This window comes from Argentina silus (assembly GCF_951799395.1).
Source record: "Argentina silus genome assembly, chromosome: 4".
In the NCBI taxonomy this organism is placed as follows: Eukaryota; Metazoa; Chordata; class Actinopteri; order Argentiniformes; family Argentinidae; genus Argentina; species Argentina silus.
In genome coordinates this window covers 777,543-799,309 of record NC_139658.1, presented here as the reverse complement: position 1 = coordinate 799,309, position 21,767 = coordinate 777,543, and the positions used below count along the sequence as shown (strand labels likewise).

Genomic DNA, 21,767 nt, shown 5'->3' with positions numbered 1-21,767 from the left:
TTAAGAGTGCCATAGCAAAGGGTCTGAATACTTATGTACATGAGGTATTCCTGTATTTCAATTTTAATACATTTACTGAAATTTCTAAAAACCTTTTTTCACTTTGTCATTCTGGGGTATTGTGTGTGGATTAATCCATTTTAAATTAAGTCTATAACACAACAAAATGTGGAAAGAGTGAAGGGGTCTGAATACACTGTAAGTGCCCAGGCCACCTGTTTCGACATCACTTAGTTTTGAAAATTTCCACGTACTCTACATCACCACGAAATAAGCAAAAGACTGCTTAATATCTATACAAATGAATGTTATACCCGAAGCCAACACCGCATAGTGTGCAGGTAAACCAGGGTGATTGGCTAAACGCCATGATTGTAAACGAAGAAGTGGAAATGCAATTGCGGAGTGGCATGTTTGTAGTTTTCCACCGTGGGTATACAGTTAATTTGTATAGATATTAAGCAGCCTTTTGGATACTTCGTGGGGCAGATGAAAATCTATGATGGAGAGTATTGATACTTTCAAAACTGACTTAAGTCATGCCGGCACTCATGGTTGAATTAACTCGCAAGCTCCGGCAAACCATTACCATGGCATGAAGTGTCGCGTCTGAGCTAGTCAAACAAAGTCACTAATCGTATATTTCTAGTACTGTACTAAGTGAGTGATCAATCAAAATACAAATATGCGCACTTCTTCTGGAGATTACGGTAAGCGAATGAAGACCCTCCTCCACTGAGCAATGTCTCATGGATGTGCAAAGCTCCTCTTCGCTCTCTATCATCTCCAGCATAATGCGATCGAGGAGGAGTAACAAAATGTCAACTCTAACTGTTATTCTCAATTCACAGACATGAGAGAGGAATCATATGCTCCTCCAAATAATCAGAACTCTTTTCCACGATGAGAATTCATTGCAAAATTGTTGTGATCGCTGTCTGTTTCGGAGTTTTTCTACTTTTGTACTTTTTGGGGGGGAATGCTGCAGACGAGCCGCCTTTGAAAGAAGTTGTGGATGATAACTCTTTTCCATCGTCCTCGGGGCATGGAAACAATGTTGCATCAAAGTTCACTAAATCTCACGATGAACTTCATCATATTCCTCAGAAACAGCCTCTCGCGGAAAGAAAACAGGGAAAAGTGGCCAATAAAGAAGGCAATGTGAAGTCAAAGAGGTAAGGAATTTTACGACCATTGATTGCTAATGTTGATGTTTTTTTTCCACGCCTAGCTGAGGTTTTTTCAGCAACATTTTGGCATACATTTCCCTATATAGTGAACCGCTGAAATGTTCCTCTATTGCAAGGCATATTTCATCAGTCTGCGTTTACAAATGTTTTTGTGCCTTTCGCACAAAGTTGTGGAATGCACACGTACCCTTTCTTTCTTTATTAATTCAGACAGACGTGCTCCCCCAATCAAAGATATACAACAGTCAATTATGTTCAAGGACGTTTGCAACAAACAATGGCTTTATTTATCAAGGGGACCAAACCTGCAATTGTCATTCAAATTACATAGTTTATAATCATCATTGATTTCCTTCAATGATCGATCGATGCTGAACATACTAGATGATGTATTTTATAAATGCACGTAATCATTCCATCACCTGGCTATGGTTAGGCTGTGAGTTGTGTGCATGATATTTTATGAGCTCCATATGTAATTCTCAGGATCACGCGAGTTAAAGAAGGAAGATGAGATGCATTAAAATTGCCTTGCACCTAGAGAAAGAATAACCAGTTTAAACGTTTGACTTCCAGTCTCAAATTGGTACAGGCTCTCTAATGGGTTTAGTAGTTGAGGGGTGTAAGGTCACCTTGAGAGGGCTTAATTATGGAATGTAAATGAATCCAGGGGTTCTCTGGTTGCAGCACTCCTATGGCAAATGATTAACATAATTCACACATTGTTTATTGAACTCCAATCCAAGACCATGACTTAATTGACTTAAACCCTTTTGCCCTTTCGGGAGCATAGGCCATTCAATCCAATCCAAGACCATAGACTACTTAAAGTTGTAGAACATACTTTTTGAAGTCAAGCCTGATCTTTCAAAGTCAACGTTTAGGAAAGAAAATCATTTGCAAAGTCATGCTGTATCAAAGGTGATCAGCTTGTCTTTCTAAATGGAGATGACCTGAATGAATGATCAAAACAGTCTGAACATGAACATGTCTCTTTACTGTGTCTTGCAGACAGCCACAATTTGTGGTCATCAGCTATTTCTGTCCAGAGGTGCATTGTGTACATAATGTCTCCCAGAATGCTATTTTTGGCAATGTTCAATTATTATTATTATTATTATTATTTTTTTTTACAAAATACATGTACACTGTACATGTACAAAATACACTCTTTCCTGGACATTATATGATAATAGCTCATATTTTATCGTCTTAAGGCAATGTATTCTTTTGTACACCCTGCTTTCACCTATCCTGTTCAGATGAATGATCCAGTAGCATGTTTAAAGCATTCTGACTGGACCGTAGTATTGTCTGTGACCACACCCACACGTGTGCTCTCCACTGATAAGGGAGATGGGGTGAAGAGGCCAATCGTGACCAAAGAAAACGACTAAACAGGTTTGGCAAGCATATAGGAGTGAGATTAAGAAAAAAACACCACACATCTCCCTTCAGGCCTTACCATTGGTGCTGGTGAGAGAAAGGCTGAGAGAGGCATAGTAGAATTACCAGCAGATACGGTATATTGTGTTGTGTTGGTTAGTTAACTCTTTCCTACTCATGAAGGTTTGGAATTATCCCACTCCTCACCACAACAACAATGTACCCCAGCAGACAGATTTCCTGTTTCACACCTTTAGTAGAGAAACATCTTTCCTAATCATATAATTTCCTCTTGACGTATCACACTGCTTCCTGTGGATAAAAATAGAGGGAAGAACTCCTGCTTCCCGAACAGAGTATCAGATGTCCCTCTCACCAGCCAGGGACCTTTAGTGACTATGTTAAAGCCTAGAAACCTGCCTTCTGATTGTCTTTAGTCAGTTGATTCTTCCATGATGTCTCATTTGATCGCGATGGTGATGTGTGTGTATATATATCAATAAAGTAACACATGCCTCGTTAGGTTCACATCAGATTTAATAATCTTTTTTAAACAAATACCCTGCTCTATCATCTGGAATGCTGTTAAACAATGCGCCTATAGGAAAATTAGGTATTCTGTTGCAGAGACATTATGTAAAGCTATAAAAGTGCCAACCTAGATGACTGAAGACTGCTCTCTGCGGTGCTTTAGAATCTCCCTGCTTACCCGAGCATCCTGATGAGGTTTGAGAGTCTGCTTATGTGGGCCTCAATAGGGGCAGAAATCTTTTGGTTTGGTAGGCTATCTCATTGTAACTGCAGGTCCAGAGTGAGTTGGGGAAGGCATAAGAGAGAAAAAGGACCTCCGAGCAGACCGGGGTAAAGACTGAGTTTGAAAATCTGCTTATCAGAATAGCAAGGGTGGATGATTCCCTTGGCAAAATGAATTTTTAGGGAATGTGGTGGTACTGAAATCTACCATAGAGAGAGCTTTCATATTGAGGAAGAAAGGCAAAAGCATCCGATTTTTATTCCTCAAGGTCCTTTTAATTCATTCATGATTAAATGTAGTAGTGCTTCATTTCTGGATACTGTGAGCATTAAAGTAAAGTTTGATAGATTGTTGAACAAGGCTTGCCCTATTGTCAGTGTGCTTTCCTTCTTAATGGTGCACCCTTGAATCTGCTGCTTATTTATTTTTCTTCATGGTTTCAAAGGGATGGCTGCAGGGACAGTTAGGCTTAGTGGTTATTTAATGCTCACTCTCTGTAGCCAATAATGAATTCAGTCCTCTTTGTACCCCTTCTGAGCTAGGTTGAATCTGTCCAAATGTTTCCAGATGTGTGGAATAAGGTTGCAACACTATGTAAGATTACCTCATGTGAGCAGCACATGCTCCATGCAGTAGATAATGGGCCTCACTGTTAGTGGTAAAAGCAACATTTTTTACTATTCCAATTATAATGTAATCACTAATGTACAGTGTGCACCATTGGAAATATACAGTAGAACATATCAGACAACCAAATTCTTTGGTCAGCTTTCAGGTGAAAAGACAATATTTCTGACCAGTATTTCATAGCCTAATCTATGTATCATCTTTCCCTCAGTAATTCAAGATTCAAGATTCAAGATTCTTTATTTGTCACGTGCATACAAGTATACAGTGAAATGCAAAAGTGACAGTGCCACAGAGTAGTGCAACAATACAATAAGTTTTAAAATACAATAAAATAAAAATAGAAGTACTAAAAAATATACAGTATGGACAGTATAAACAGTATAAACAATATGAACAGTATAACCGGTAAGCATATAAGTAAGCAATATAATGTAAGATATACTGTACAGTATGTTCATCGACCAGAATATTGTTCTTGAAGGAGCCACAGCCTTCAAAGGACAGGTTTCTCTGGGCCCTCTCATCCATGCTAATCTGTGTTGTATGATTGTCCCTCAGCCATGCAGAAAACAAAGCGTCACGCTTGGGGACAGTCATGCAACCCACCTGTGAAATGTCAGCCCCCCATCCCCTAATTTTTTTTATACTAACCACATTCTTTCTTTGCCTCCATGAAGCTAAAAGAAACCCCTCTGCTTAGAGGTTGCACTCTCCTCTGGCAGAATAATCAGTTTCCTTTCCGTAATTCTCTCAGTCATGGTGGACATTGCCACAGAGGACACTTTGTTCCAATGGAGGGATTCTGTAGCCATGAGTTTGCATTCTCCCCTTGGCAATGCTAATGTTTACATTTACATGTGTCATTAAAACCAGCCTCATACACTGTATGCATACAGTGCAGCACACTGGTCAAGTTTTACCCTTGGCTATACATATATTTATTTTTCATAAGTGTGATATATATTCTGCACAGCTCAATCCATTTGAATTCAATGGCAACCCTGCCTCTGCAGAGAGAGCATTTTTACATCAGATACAGAAACTTGGCTTTGAGCATGGGAGAACAAAGCAGCCCAGTGGGAACACACAGACCTACAGGAGAAGGGGGATGGGGAGTGCTGAACACTGTAGACAGGGATGTCTTTGAGGAAGCCTTGAATGTGTACTTCTGCTACCCGTCAGAAGGAGCAGTAGGGTGATGTGCTCTGTCTGGAATATGTCTCAGGCACGTCCTCATACATTCCTGCTGTGTTCATCACAAAGCCGCAGATGTGTTCTTGTGACGTTTACGTGTTCCATGAAGTAGTGTTGCTATGGAGTGACATGGCTCAGCCGTTCTCATGGGGTCTGTTCATAGTTGATGAGTAGGTCTGAGCAGGCTACAGGAAGCTGAGACTTGTTGCCCGTATGTGTGTGCCCCCACAGCAGACAGAGGAGTGATGTGGGACGGCCCGTGTCAAAGCGTAACCGCAAAGACGAGGTCATGCACCTGGCTGTGGTGGCCTGTGGGAACCGATTGGATGAGACGCTTACCATGGTCAAGTCTGCCCTCCTCTTCAGCATCAAGAGGATCAAGTTTCACATCTTTGCAGAGGACCCCTTGGCCTCACAGTTCGAAAAGGGGGTAAGTGGCTGGCAGAATGCATGACAGTCTTTAGGTATACTGTTGGAGAAGTACAATAATTAACCTATGTATTGCATAAAACATTTATCAGGTTTGTCTGAAGCACTGAAGAATTTCTCAATGGATTATATTTTCAAAGCCTTTGATTCACGGTTCTCATGTGAATCCTGTTTAACATTCCTCTTTGCTCAGCAATAGATGACACTGAGATCTGAGCTTTTTGAACTCTCTCACTTGCTCTAACATCTTACAGGATTTAGAGCCTTTTATCTCAAGGTTAGATCATGTATCACGTAGATGTTTGAGTCACCTTTGGTTAACTTGTGTTTCAAAGGACTCCAACACAGGCGTGTGTAGCTGTAAACCCAGATTCTTAAACCCTTAAAGCAGCATGCATGACACTCCATACATGCCCTTGAGTGCACAGTATGTGTGCACCATGTGAGAACCTCCCTATATGTAGTTATCCTAGCAGTAGTCTGGAAGTTTGGGGTTAGTTAGGCCCAAAAATCAGCAGCATATGTGCTGGGGACGTAGTGGCCCACATCCAGCCGCGACGGTGAGAGGGAGCTAAAAGGGTTAGCCACAATCTGCCCTCTTTGATCTCTCCACCTCGTCAGCAGAAACCCTGCCAACTTCTCACACTGATCTTTCTCTCTGCTCCAAATTGTTAAATAATGCTGCCGATTATGGAGGGCTTCAGCATCTAACAGACCAGAAAATCGTAGGCTTCAGTGGTGCAGTGTTGGCTTTGAAAGGGTAAACCCTCAGGCGTGGGCAGAACGGACTTCTCCTCTGGTTCTGTAGCTCCACTTGTTTAGCTTAGTTTCACTGTGTTTAGTAGGACATTGTTATAGCAACAGCTGGCAGCATTATGGTTGACGTGTAAAGCTAGTGCACTTAGACATGACTTCATCTGTTTACAAAGAAGTCATTACAAGCCATAGTGTGTTCATGTAGACTTTTAAAGTATCTTTTAGGAGGGATGAATCATGTATCAGAATAAGGAGTATTTCTACTTGTAGAGTGATTCCTCTCCAATACCGTTGACTCAATCCATTCAACTTGAATTTGGTTCCTGTTTTGTTCCTTTGAAAATAAGACAAATTATGAAAAATGTGACTTTCCGAGGCGATTTCCAAGTGATCTCGGACAGTGTGCGCCATCTTCAACTGCTGCTGCTGCTGATCTTGATGATGATGACAGCGATGATGTGTAACAATGTGTAGTTTCTCTTTCAGCTGAGCCAGTGGCCACGTGCTATTTCTGCCAAGTTCCAGTATAGCATTTATCCGATCACGTTCTCGGTGGGGAATGCTGAGGAGTGGAAGAAACTATTCAAGCCTTGTGCTGCCCAGAGGCTGTTCCTCCCTGTAAGGCTGCAGAGTTTCTCCTTTCTCCACTCTTTGTGTACCTCGTTGTATTAATCAAATACATGATTTGATTTGGCTTCATTCCACAGCACATGCATCAAGCTAGGTTTATTTGTAAATTAATTGCCCATATCATCTGTTTTCTGTTTTGTTCTGGGCTGCTGTTTGTTGCTAATGCATTTCGAATAAGATCAATTTATCTTTGTTTAAGACACAGTAGCACAATCCCCAGGGAAAATATGCTGTGAATCCTGCATCATATGTTGTCTTGGTTACATCAGATCACTATATACACAATTATATAGTAATCAATATCCCCAGGATTATCTATGGCTTTATGCATTCTCAGTGACCTTTACTTAACAAAGAACCCGAGCTTAAACTCATTAACTTAATTAAAGCCATCACACATTGATTTTTTGAATGGAAAGTCTTTGAATCATCAAACAGCTTGCTCACTTTGCGTAGCACATATTACATTGTTGTTTCAAAGCAATTCGTTCATGAAGATAATGTTTCCAATTCTCAATTGGCAAGACTTTTGTAAACCTTTGCAGGAGGGAGCCAAGTGATAGTTGATAATATCATTGAGAACAAATTACTTTCTTAGTGTTACCTTTCAGGATGGTACATATAGATACCCCTCCCTAAGAATATATTCAGTTGTATTCTGTTGATTGTAACCCAGGTTCTATGATTGTTTGTTATGACTCCAGGTGATCCTGAAAGAGGTGGACTCTCTGCTGTATGTGGATACAGACGTGCTCTTCCTTAGACCCATGGATGATATCTGGGCCTTCCTCAAGGCCTTCAACACCACTCAGCTGGCGGCCATGGCCCCCGAGCACGAGATCCCCAAGATCGGCTGGTATAGTCGCTTTGCACGCCATCCTTTCTATGGGGTCACAGGGGTCAACTCGGGTGTCATGCTCATGAACCTCACCAGGATACGGAGCACCCTCTTCAAAGTAAGGAACATCATCAATCAGACTTTTAGTCATAGCCCTTCTCTAGTCAGTTCTCTGTGAATATCTAGGTTGTTTTCCTCTGCACATTGACCAGAAGCCAGTTGAAGGCAGCCCTTGAGTTTGCATTATAATCTGAGGTTGTAAGTAGAAAGGTTTTCTCACCCTGTCTGTGACAAGCGAGCAGGTGACACTTTAATAGCACTCAGTCTCAACATCCTGAGTGCTCAGAATGGTCCGTGATTGAGCCTCTCTGATTGCTACACTCACATTAAAGGCTCCAGCTGTCTGAAGCTGAATTCAGCAGGGTTTGGAACCCAGTAAGAGCAGAACATTGTAACCATGCCACTTTGCTGAACACATTTGAAATGTAAATGTGAGCTCCTTTGAAATCAAGCATTTCTATTGTGTAAGATGAAGAGTAGCTACTCCTCAGGGCTGTGGAGAAAGTAAGGCTTCTTGTTGGTATCTCAGAACAGCATGATTCCGAGCGGGCTGTCGTGGGAGGACCTCCTACACCCACTCTACCAGAAGTACAAGAACCACATCACCTGGGGGGACCAAGACCTCCTCAACATTATTTTCCACTACAACCCAGGTACAATAGACACTGCTTCACTCATTGTCATAGTTTTGGAATAATGTAAGTCATATATTTGTTGTTCATAGCTACTGCAAAGGAGAACATGGAGTGGAATTGATCGAATGTTATTCTACTGCCATTATATGGTGTCTAACCCATTAGGTCTGCAACAGACAAATGTACATTGTTTTTGCCCAGGGGTTAAATATTTTAGCTTGTAACAAAATCAGTATAATTGCCTCAATTAGATGTAGTGATTGGTTTTCATTCTCTAATACAACTGCAAGAAACAACCCTCCAAATTGCTCCTGGAAGAGATCAATGCTGTGTGAATGCTGAATAGGTAAACATTTCAGCCTGTGACGGCAGCTACAGCAGCAGATTTGGCCACAGGTGCAGACTACAGAGATGAGTATTAAGTGCTCAAAGCCATAAGTAGACTTGGCAGACATTAATGGACATTAATGGAACCTTTCCAGTAAACATGCATCCCCTGAAGCAGCCACAATAGAAAAACAGGGACATGTGGAGGGAACAGTCTCTGTGTACTCTTCCAGGGAAAGACTTCAGTCCCTGGCACATGTCTGATCTTTCTCCTTATTTGCCTGCCCATGCCTTTGGTTTAAAGGAATGCTCTGTTGGTATTTCAACCCTTTACAAGCCAAGATTAGATGCGGTTTGAAAGGAATAAAATGTGTGTAGATATAGAACTACATATTGTGTCGATATAAAACTACATATTTGATAGTCTTTGAGCCAGCAAAGCAAAATGTTGTAATCACTATACATATATTATAGAATAGATATATTTTTAAAATGATAATTTTTGTCATTGTGATTGAAATCATAAGGTTTATGTTTGTCTAAATTCTGTCTTTTTCACCAACATTTGTTTTCCTATGTTTCTGTACGGGTAGGCTATTCCATCGTAATATTTTATGCTGGTGAACATGTGTATTAGAAATCTGATGTAATAGACATGTAATGGTGAGCTGTAATGGTGATGTAATGGTGAGCTGCTCTGTTTGCAGAATGTCTCTACACCTTCCCATGCCAGTGGAACTACAGGCCTGATCACTGCATGTATGGGAGCAACTGCAAAGGGGCTGAAGACGAGGGGGTGTCCATTCTCCATGGGAACCGAGGGGTGTACCATGACGACAAGCAGCCAGCCTTTAAAGTAGTGTATGATGCAATACATGATGTAAGTCCACCATCTGTGTCATTTAAATTATAGAATCGAGAAACTTAAATCTACACTAAAACTAGCCAAATCAGAATACTTATTACAGTAATAGAGGTTATTACTGTAACATGCATGTGTTGTTGCACTATGCATCCTCAGGGTAAAAGCTAAAAAAGATAAGGAGAAGACTCTCAGAAAATAAGCAGCTATGGCTATTGTATTCTGTTCTTTGTCCTTTCCTCTCCTTGGACAACGAAGGCTGGGGAACTGTTTACATTAGGAAGGAACGTCAGCTCCCTCTGCTGTTCATAGATAAGCCTCTTATTAACCAGACAAAAACTTCATTCATGAATCATGATTTATACTCTCCTGTGCCTACTGTATAATAGCCAAAGGCACAGTTGATTTATGATTCAATGCTACCACTACTGATATACAGTATAACCCTAAGGTATACAATGTTTCTCATTTGCAGTATCCTTTTGAGGACAACCTGTTCCAGTCGCTGTTCTACCCCCTCCAGACCAAGTTTCTGGACACGGTCAACACGCTGTGTGGTCGTATTCCCCAGGTATTCCTAAAGCAGGTGGAGAAGACCATGAGGACTGTGTATGAGCAAAAAGTGGTCCGGCATGTGAGACCTCCACATAAATAACAACAGGATGGAGAAAAAATGACTGGATAGAGAAAGTTGACTGTCTCTCTGACATCACAAATGGAATCTTTCTGTGGAAGATGTGCATTGTCAGGAGGCCCCCCCAGACCAGACTGCTAACACAAGATCAGAATGTGTTTACAGTGTCTGCAGCATACAACGGATCAAAAATGACATTCTGTTTCGATGCAACAGTGTCAAGGACATGATGATGCTGGAATGATGGTATGGATCATGGTGATCATGTTGAAGGACAGGCATAGAGTGCTGGTCAGTGATGCTGTGGAGTAAGCTTGCCTTATCACCCACTGCTTTATAGGGCCTGATTTACAGGTGAAAAGTGATAGACTGCCAGATGTTCTATACATAAACACATATGGTTTTATTAATGTCGAAGGCTTGTGCTCAAGAGCTCAAGCCCTGGTTATGTTTTAATTTCCACTTCAAAGTTTAAAGTGGGAAATACGGCAAAGTGGTTATTTTTGTCAACCCAGTTTTATGTGCATGAAAATGTATGCCACAAGGCATCTTTACCAGAGGTTCCTGTAAGTGGTTTGAAATTATCCCTCTCTCTGCCTGGAGTTAATTGATGCTTTTGTCAGGCAAAGCCAATTTGAGACTTTGCTTTAAGCAAAGGAACATGAAGTCAAATGTCTGCCAAACATTTGTTAAATACCTGAAGTTGAGAATTAATAATGCAATTTTCCAGAATAATGTGAATATTTTACATATTTTACAATAAATCACTTAAAATGTGAACATGTGTGAATGAGTAAATTCAATCAAATTAGTTTGTCGTTCTCCAATTGCCAAATGCCAGTGAGAGTATTAAACAGTATAAGCATAAGATACAGTAGGATCTTAACACTGATGTGTACAGAAGACGTGCAAATGCACTTTTGTAATCAAGTTGTAGGCTACAGCTTAGGATAGGAAGGGCTGGATGGACATCATGTGCCATTCCTCTAGAGTTCAATATTCAAAGCACATGTTACAGTAACAAAAAGACAATGTGGAGTTGATCAACTACCAAAGTGTTAGCGCTTGTATAGTGATATTGTGCCATATGTGTATTCATAAACCTTGCTCTTAAATACTATTTGTTTTTGTACAAGAAAGAAAACTGCAAACTTTGTATGAGAGAATGTCTTGTGTGTAATTGTGATGCACAGTATATGTGAACTCCAGAACAATATTAAAACACAACCATTTACAGCTTGACCTGTCCATGCAGGCCTACTCTAGCATTTGTCAAATGTGTTTAAACATTCAAACTGGAAATTCAAAATAGCTGTATTTATACATGTTTATGTTTACTCAATATTTCTGAATAAAGGATATGTATCGCTCTCTTCTGTTTTTGTCATGAAATCTATTAATAGCATTTGATTTTGACTGAAAGTTATGAAAGGATGTATAGCTGTACCAGCTCCTTTCAAGGTGATTACATGTACTATCTGAGAATACAAGTAATTTCCCCCCCCCCCCCCCCCATACTAACCCTAACCCCGAGACCCCCCTGTACAAGTTCTCTCCTGCTAATAAAATATATTTAAAAAAATTATATATATATATATATATTAGCCTACTGGCATTATGACTGCCAATGGCCCCTGGTGTGAGCATTGATTACTTTGTCTTATGATGACTGTTGGATAGATGATTCACTTACTTAAACAAATGTATTGTTGTACGTCGCTTTGGATAAAGGCATCTGCTAAATGCCATAAATGTAAATGTAAATAAATGAATGGCAATTAGTATAGGCCTACCCATGGCAGAAATACATTTGACAAGATTGTATGATTTTGAAGATGAGTGATTAGGCCTACTCATGGAATATGTGGCTCTCCTTCAGGCAGACTGTGAGGGTCAACTCCAACAAAAAAATACACAGACCAACATTTTGCATAGCTCATGAATTAGATGTGAAATGACCCTACTTTTCATACATCAGTGAGAATACCTTTTCATGTTGAGGGTATAATGATAATTAAGATTGTTTGTTGTTACTGTCAATTGTTGAGTATGCCGTTGTGCAACTTGTGCGGCAGTACACTCTGTACTTTTGGCATGCATTCGCAGTGTGCCTGCGAACAGGCAGTGACCTCACAAGCGCCATATTAAAATGCTTCTTCTTCCTCTCACTTTTTTGTGTTGAGAACGCAGCCACCACCAGTTTGCCTCTTGTTGGATCCAGGAGATTGACAGAGGACAACAACATGATGGAAATTGACTCACTCCAAGAAGCTCTCAAAGGTCAAAGGCTTGTTAATTGTTCAATATGTTGATTGAAACCAGGTGTTGTTTCTGGGCTTCATTTTACAGTGGTTACATTGTCAAAGGTGTTACATGTTTCAGCTAATGTTGCTAAACCGGCTAATGCTAATTTTCAGACGAGTGTGTTACTAGCTAGCTAACAGTTAGCTTGCTAGTATTCCTCCTCACTGATTAATAGCTAGCTAGCTAGCTAAGACGCTATGTTAGCTGCTATAAGCTAGTCATTATCAAACCCATTTTGATAATGTTATCTAACCACAACATTAGCTAGCTGCCAGCTAGTTAACTAAATCCTCAATTGATGTATTACGCTGGCTAGTTAGCTTTGCATGATTATGTTGTAGGACATCATCAGTTCCCCAAAACGCTAGCCATCTATAGTACAGTATGTGTCGCTAGATAGCTAAAGCTCGCTAGTTAGCTGGCTCGCTTGTCAGATTGTTAGCTGATGTTATATAAATTGCTAACTAGCTAGCTAGCTAGCTAGCTATGTGATTGCTAGCCTGTTGGCTCACTTCCTAGCTAGAAGTCTCCTTTGACATGCAAGGCTAGCTAAACAAAAATACAACATTTTCCCATGAACTGCTTTTCCCAGCAGTGCACTAGATTTGATGCCTTGTTGTTGTCACTGTTCATATGCCTTTGGCTGGGTGATTGTCTGTAGCCTCTGTGTACACAGCTAGCTAGCTCGCTACTGGCTATAGCAAATGTTGTTCTGTATTTCCAAAGAATATTCGTTCTGGCTGAATCACTTTTCTACTCACTAACTTTATGTCTAATTCCTTAACTAGATTCAAGTTGGATTTACTGACTTGATGCCTCCTGTTCCATTTCAGACTTTGACAAGAAAGGGAAGCAAGAGGTGTCTCCCCTTCTGGACCAGTTTTTGTGTCATGTCGCAAAGACGGGAGAAACCATGTAAGTTAGCTGAATCATCTAATGTCCATGAACAAGTACGAATATATTTATGTCCGTTTTGACTACATGGTTATGGGAACCCTTTACTGTGTCTCCATTATGAGTAGAGAATGACAAGCAGAGGCTTATATTAACCCAGACTAGAACTTGAATACCACTCACTGGTGCAAATTATGAAAAACAGCTTTATATTTCTTCATGTTTGACAGTTCATTCTGATGATTCTACAGCAAATTCAACATTCCATTGTACTTCATGCTATATGACAATACAAAGTCACTGTTTGTTCTAAGAGCAAAGCACAAAGGGGAGGTAGAATTTACACATGTAATGATTTTATTTGTAAGATGTCTTTGATATAGTATATGTTTGTTAATCAACCATAATCATGTTTAGCTTTGCAAGTATCGTTGGTTTTGCTTTTTGAATTATCTATTCATTTTAATGACTCAATGCATGCTTTGTTTCTCCAGGGTTCAATGGTCCCAATTTAAAAGCTATTTCGTCTTCAAACTGGAGAAAGTGATGGACGACTTTAAAACCTCTGCACCCGATCAAAGAGGGGCAGCCAATCCCAATGTGGAGTCTATTCCATTTGAGGACATGAAGGAGAGGATACTGAAGATTGTGAATGATTACAATGGGTAGGTGCCCAACTAAGCTGCCAGTTCCAGCATGACCTTTAGACACAACCGCCTTCCTATAAGCATGTGATACTATCTAAAAAGGATGTCATTGCTGACGTTGTGGTCTCTATACAATGGCGCCATCTACAGATTCAGCTTTACTCTATATTAAAAAGCACACCTCATTGTTGATGTCAGATCTATCTAGAGAAAAGAAATGTTTCTTGCATTATGTCAGTTTTGTCCTCACTTGCTCAATATGTCTCTTGTCTGTCTTTCTTTCAGAATTCCATTTACAATCCAGCGCCTCTGTGAGTTGCTTACAGAACCCAAGAGGAATTACACAGGAACAGACAAATTTCTCAGAGGGGTGGAAAAGGTGAGTGCTGTACCAGTTTAACTGTTATTACACACCTTTTAAGGGATGTTCATCTCTATTTACATCGTATAGTTGTCTAGCACTAGTATCAGAATCAGAATTCTTTTATTTGGCCAAGTATATTTGAACATACAGGAAATTGACTTGGTGAGGTTGGTGCATGGACATAAAAAACAAATAGCAAATATTGACAAGAAATTTACAAAATTGCAAAGTATTAACAAAATAGCAGTAGCAAATTTACACATTTACAAAAAAGAGCAGGAGAACAATACATCTTGTAGGCTGTGTGAGACTAAATGGCAATGAGGCTAGAGGCTGTGAAATGGTTGTGGGGCATGTACACTATAAATTAGAATCATTTTAAATAATTATAAGTTACACTGTCAGTGCATTGTTTGTGTGACAGGTTGGGGGGGGGGGGGGGGGGGGGGTCAGTGAGAGGCAGGGGGCTTGGTTGTGAGCCCCACTGCCATTGGGAAGAAACTGACATTTCTAATATTTGTAGTACACCACCCCAGACAGTCTTGAATGATTGCAATTTCTGTCGGAATGGCCATATACAAAAGAAATAAGTCCATAACAACACTAACTCAACTCTGAAGTACTTTGCCAATAGTAATGTAAAATGTGTATAAATGTCTATAAAATTCCACTTCTGGTGTGCCGTTATAGCATTTTGGGTGTCAGGAAGGAGACTTCTACTCTGCAGACCACATTAAGATGTTAATAGAGTGGAACATCCCTTTAAAGCGGATTAAATCAATGGTCATGTGTATTTCATGATGCATACCATCTCGAACAATCATCATTTAGCGTACATTGCCTGTGTCTATGGATTAATCAAAACAAAACAAAACAGGTTTCTTTGTTTTAACTTTGTTGAAGTATAACTTGGCCTTTTTACTGTGTTTGTAATGAATTTCTTTTTCTTTTTCCCAGAATGTGATGGTTGTCAGCTCTGTGCATCCTACCTCAGAGTAAGTCAGATCTTTTTTGGTCCTTGTCCTTTCTACTGTGTATAAAACATTACAAAAGGTTAGTCTATTGTCTTAAGTGTGTAGAGCTGAAGAGTGTTTGCTGTTGTACTTCATGCTTCGCTCTCTCATGAAAGGAAAAATGGATGCAGTGGTGTGAACAGGGTGAATGGAGTAATGCTGCCTGGGAACACATCTGCATTTACTGAGAGGTAATGCTAGGGTCAAGTAACTTCATCCTCCTATCCCTCATTTTAAATGTACAAGTAAATGTCAACAAAGCAATGTTTTTCTTGGTGCAAGTCATCTCACTCTTTCTCTGCTTTCTTTCAGGAAAGTAAATGGTCCTGGGACTCCGAGGCCACTGAACAGACCGAAACTCTCTCTAGCCAGCTCGCTCGCGACAAACGGTCTACCGGATAGTACGGAAAACAAAGATCCTACCACAGAGCAGGGACACGACAAACCCTCCAGGTAACTACAGATGATATAAATCCTACAGTCCATGTGAAGCTTACCTCCCGTCTTGCTTTGATTAGGCAATCGTGATGCGGGTGTGATGAATCCTCTCTGTGCCCGTCTCTCAGTGATGTGTCGGCGTCGGGGAGCTCAGTGAAGAACAAGCACCATGACGACGAGGAAGAGGAGGACATGGAGGCCGAGCAGCACGAGGTGAAGAGGCTGAAGTTCAACAAAGACGACGAGGAAGACGACGAGGATGATGAAGATGAAGACGAGGAGCAGGAACAGGAGGTGAACGCGGTCAGACCCATACACGCGGACAGCTTGTCAGAGGAAGCAGAGTCTATGGTCCAGGAGAAGGAGGAGGAGAATGAACATGAGGAGGAAGAGAAAGAGGAAAGGGAGGCTGCCAGTACTGTAGCAGGGACTTGTGAGGACCAAGGTATGACTTATTTGTGAAATATCTGGCACCCTTTTTCCATTCACGCGGCCATTGCCTCCTGGATACCTGTTAGTACATTTTGGTATACCTTGTATTTGCAGAAGTGTCATTCACACAAGTAGCCTCTATGTAGTTGGTATTCTTCCCTCTGGTTAACCCTTCCTGTCCTTCCATATCCCACAGAGCCATCGAGCACCCAGTCTGAGGTGTCAGCAGGGCCAGGCCAGGAGGAGCAGGCTGAGAGAGAGGTACCGTCTGGCTCCCAGGAGGAGGGCAACGATATGGACCAGTCAGAGCAGCAGGCCCCTGCAGGCGTACTGGAGAGCCCTGAGGCCCGGGACAGCGATGAGGGCAGTGAGCCTGTCAGCAGCAGCAGTAGCAGCAGTAGCAGTGAAGAGAGTGGAGCCAGGGAAGAGGCAGCCCCTGCTCCCTCCAGCAGTACACCTGACCCACCTACAGAGGGCGCCATGGAGAGCAGCAGTCTGGACTCTGGGACCAGTGACGAGCCCATGGAGCAGGACTAACTGGACCCTTGGATCAGTCTGTGACCATAAGACATCTGTTCTCAAGTCCAGCTTGACTGTCACTGGTGAAGAGGGCACCCCACCTCGCCCTCTAGATACTTTATGCCTTGTCTACATTTTGGGCACTCCTCTGATGGCCTCCTGTCATTGATGAGGGCATACCATTTTTATTTTGAATTGAAGGTTTTTAAACTGGAAGCGTTTTGTTTTTTTTCTACCCTGTATTTTTGAGTTTCATTGAAGGCTTGTGGTTGTCAAAGGTCTTTGTTTCAGTCAGCCTTGATTTAGTCCTTGGGGATGCTGATCTTTTTTTAAAGATGTGCTATCAGGATAATGTTTCCCTCTGTTTCCCCCCCCCCCCCCCCCCCCCCCCCCCCCATCCTCACCCTTTTGGGCATTTGACAGGAAAGGTAAAAAGGGTCTCAGTTTTGTTCACTTAGCCACAGTGGTTTTTCCTCTGGATTGATATCACCGCCACACCACCAGGGTCAGGACAAAGCTAGCCCAGCCACTTGTTATTTATGCAGTCACTCCAGAGATGAATTACTTGCTGGCATCATTTCTGTTTCTGACTGAAGCACAAGCCTCAGCAATCTGCCCATACCACTACTGTATGATGTAACTCAAGTGCCATCTTGGCTGTTGAGACTAGGTCTTTGATTTGTTTATTTGTTTTTTTTCCCATACATTTTCCTTGTGAGATCGGAGTATTGAAGTAGTTTCTCCATATGTGTCCTTATTCTCCTTTAAACGCATCTGTTGTCTTTGCTATGATACACCAACCCCACTGAAAGAGTAATATAACATGCTACCTTTAACTTGTAGAGGAGTCACATGTAAGATTATATCATTTTGAGTGCATTGAACCACCATAATTTATATGAACATTTCAAATGAATGGCTCATTTTTGAGTATGTTTTTTTGGCAGCCAGTTATTTAGTTTCCAAAACCAGCTGTAAGTACAAAGATGACTTCCGCTTTGTATTGTGATGTCACCAAGTTGTTTCACTGACAGATATCCAGAGCAGTTACTGGTTACCAACTTTACACCTGTTTCTGCAGCTGTACTTTTGATATTTAGAATTTTAAATTTCTGTAAAGTAGATTTTTGTAGATTGTAATACAGTATGTGTTCACTGCCTTTGTGAAACCATATATAATTGTATAATTTCTGTGTATACTCTGAATGCTTTTGCTTTCAATGCAGTATTCAGATAAAGCAATAAATGTTAACATTTTTATGTGTGGTCCCTTGTCATGCTTTCTTAACCCTAAGGCAGTCTATTTCACTGAGCCGCTACGAAAGGCTACTACTGCACGTTCCACCCTCCTGGTGTTATGCAACTGTCTTAACACCTCTGCTGACGTTAGGTAGGCTCTAATTCCAATAAATGTGTGGTTGTTGAAAACATGTGAGCCTCTTAAGCCAGTTAGCCACTGCTGTGGTCAAGTCCTCAGTCATCTTCTTCGCTGCATTACCCTGACACATGTTTCCAATCAGGATATGTCATGTCTTTGAACACTGCTCCAGTGATGCTTTGATTGTTCTCCCATGGGCACCAATATAATTTAGATCTCCATTTAAGCATGACATTCCAGAGGTCATACAGCAGTTGTAAGGGTGCACAATGTGTAGGCCTTAGTGTAGTGAGAGCAGCATGCAGAAGTGACTGAGGTGTGAAGATTAAAGTCTTAGGATCTTGTTCAGAGGGCTAGTGTCGTCGTTCATAGTCAACCCAAGTTGTGTCCCTGTTGGTTACATGACACTAAATTTGATTTCCTCAAACAGTCTGTCTCTGGGTTCTTTGCTTTGCAGGAGTATATGCTTATGAGAGTATGCAGGTTTTATTTGTGTAGGCTCCAATGTGCCTTGAGGTTGGGTGCCTCGACAAAACACTAATCCATTCTGAACATATGTTGTCCTCCTGTGAGTATAAAGGTAAACCAGGGGATCATAATTTGGGATTACAGGCGCCTTTGTTAACTCTCTCCTTCTCCGCCTCAATGAGGAGGGATTCTCATGTCATGTATGCTGGCCAAGCAAAGGTGAGGTGCTCTTGCGGGTCGGCTTACTGAAATTTGCCCAGGCTCTCAGAGGAAATAAAAAGTGGATTGTAAATCCGAGCAGGGCTGAACTGCATGAGGCAGCGTTTAACTGTAGTCTTTGAAGACCCGTCTCCAGGGAAATAAATGCCAGGTCAACAGGGGAATAAAGAGCAGCTTCAAATCAAATGAGACATAATTTGATCCTACTCCATAAATGGCAGAGGTTATTATGGCGAGAGGGTGAGAGGCAGCACTGGTGACTTGACTTAGGATTTTCATGCAGGCTTTCTCAGAGGTTTCTCATATCGAAAGTCAGTTCCCACAATGGCTGTTTTCATATAACAAGATCATGCGTAGGAGTGTGCACCAAGGTTGTTATTTCAACTATTAATAGTGTCACATGCAAGTTCATTAAGTGCTAAAGTTTTAAACTAATTTTAGTTGCAAACAAACATGTATGTCTAATATTGCTTCTTGTCTGTGCCATGAAAGTTTACACACTGGCATATGTTACTGAAGGAGCCTCTCATTATTTCTCAACTGTGTTTGAAAGCCTATCTTTGATATCAGCTCAGGGGACCTGGACTCATTATTTAGGGATAAAAAGGCTAAAGAAGGTAAACATGCAGCCTATTGTCAGATATGCATGGAGAGGAGCTTCATTACCCCTTGGCCCTCTGCCTCCCAGAGAACCAAACAGCACAAAGGCAACGCTGGATATGTGCAAAGCCCAGCAGATCCTTTTTTGCTTGCCAAAATTCAGAACAGCACATTTTTCTCACTTTGGTTTTGAACATGGCATCCAATGAAGGAATGTAGTGTGAAATAATCATGCATGTGTTATGTTTGCTTTTGCTTCATGCATTCATAATTCAGCTTGTAAATAGGAGCTGATTGTTTTGGCACTTCTATGGTATAACTCATGCTGCGATGAAATGGAAATGGAGTTGCCCACTAATTGCGTATCACAAGCCAGACGTTGATGCCAACTTTTACCCTTTGTCACTGGGCCTTAGTAAAACCCATGGGGATCTGTGTGCTGTAGATTTCAAGCAGGCTTAGGGTAAAAAGTCCATATCGGTTGAAACAATCTGCGTGTTTTTGAAACATTTTTTAATGAATTTGACCCTATGTTAGAGAATGTATTTGTTTTCCTATACAATGATAATCGTAGCCAAAACTGTGCCTCTCTCAAGGACATCAGATATCTGCTCTGAGCGTTCATTTTGCATAAACAAAGCCGTGTTGTACTTTTTTTGCTCTACAACAACCCTGCATCATATTTCATCCTACTGTACAGCATCTAAGTTACACAACTGTGATTTATTGGATACATTTTAGAAAGTACCAAATGTTCCAGAATGACAAAACTGTCCCTTGTGAGAGTGAAGCTCTCTGGTCTTTAGATAAAGCGGCCTTTATCTAAACACACAGGCATGTCTCACAATGAAAAATCTGGGCACAGGCTTACCTTTACTTTCAGAAAGATAGCCTATGTCTTGAGCCTTCTGTCCCCAGAAACCAAAGCTCATAATGATATGAAGTAAAACTTTGACTTGTTCCAGTCAGTGCATAACCAATCAAGCAAATTACATTTTACTTCTCTTTTCAGTTTAATTATTACAAGCTCCTTGAACAGGAGCCATGGCTAATTTCCACATTACTTCTAATTGATTATAGATCACGGTTAGAGCAAGTGATTCTTAGAGGTGCAGATTGAAACTTGGCAAGAGTGTTTGAGAGTGTTCATTCTGACCTTCTGGCAACTGCTGGTTAATAACTATTGTTTGTACTTATCCTACACTTATTGTGATAAATCATAAACACCTATATGTGACTTATACAAGTAGATCAGATAGCAGTCATGAAGCATGGCTGTCTGTTTTAGAAAGTGTCACTTTTTGACTTTGTATTAGAATTCTTGCCCCATCCAGTGATGCAAGTACACCCTATAGGCATTCACCTCACAATCTAATGTAGATTAATTTTGTGTGTTGGTCACATTAAATGGTGGGAGAGGATGCCAAGTTCACAGACAGAGTGCAGTGTCTAGACTTTACAGTAGACCACCACAATCAGTAGGCATTTTCCTCTTTCGGGGTCAGACATCCCAGTGCGCAATCTCTGTGTCATCCAATAGAGGGTACTGTTTTGTTTCCCAGGCAGACCTAACATGATTAACCCCGCTCTGAAATGAAGATGCAGACTGGGTGCCTGCAGCTGTAGATATGAGCTGTGACACATTCTCCCCACCATCTCACCTCCTCCCCCGCATCATACGGACTGGCCGCCCTCCCGGGGCTGTATCCAATGCAGTCCTCCACCTGAACTCCATTGAGTGCATCTCTCTCATTTCTTCAAAGTAGCCAAAAGCCATTACTTACTAGAATTGTAATGAATATGATATAGATGTTAGAATATTATCTCCTCCAATCCACAAGTGGCATATTTGCACATAGCATATTTACAAAACCCTTTCTGTATGGTAAGTGGCTGTGTGTCTGGGTATGTTTGTGACTCTCAATGCCATAGTATTGGAGGGAAGTCTGGACTGTTGGTTGGTCAATGTCAAGTTCCATTGTCTGGCATACAGCAGGGTCAAACATTCTGCACTGCTCTGGCAAATGGCAAGCATTACAGTACTTGTGGGCAGTTACTGTCCACTTGGTTTGTAGACAGAGAGGGAGTGAGAACAGAGCTTGTTTTTCCCTTGTGAGGATACTACTGCATCTGAGAGCTGAGGGGCAACATTGGAGAAAGCCCCAG

General features: G+C 41.2%; 2 protein-coding genes across 2 annotated transcripts; both read left to right on the top strand.

Moving 5' to 3' along the window:
- Window positions 1-820: 820 nt before the first annotated feature.
- Window positions 821-11,697, top strand: gxylt2 (glucoside xylosyltransferase 2). The gene is made up of 7 exons (XM_083668097.1): window positions 821-1,175; window positions 5,386-5,584; window positions 6,826-6,957; window positions 7,674-7,925; window positions 8,397-8,520; window positions 9,537-9,709; window positions 10,167-11,697. Exons 1-7 carry the CDS (start codon window positions 904-906, stop codon window positions 10,344-10,346), a joined length of 1,332 nt encoding a protein of 443 aa, XP_083524223.1. The 5' UTR covers window positions 821-903; the 3' UTR covers window positions 10,347-11,697.
- Window positions 11,698-12,474: 777 nt separating this feature from the next.
- On the top strand, window positions 12,475-18,194 carry ppp4r2b (protein phosphatase 4, regulatory subunit 2b; the record flags this gene model as incomplete). Its single annotated transcript, XM_083667731.1, is given in 10 exon segments — window positions 12,475-12,492; window positions 12,494-12,605; window positions 13,463-13,544; window positions 14,018-14,188; window positions 14,456-14,549; window positions 15,492-15,529; window positions 15,664-15,738; window positions 15,860-16,000; window positions 16,114-16,430; window positions 16,614-18,194. Coding segments are annotated over 10 exon segments (1,389 nt in total). The 3' UTR covers window positions 16,955-18,194.
- Between the last annotated feature and the right edge of the window lie 3,573 nt (window positions 18,195-21,767).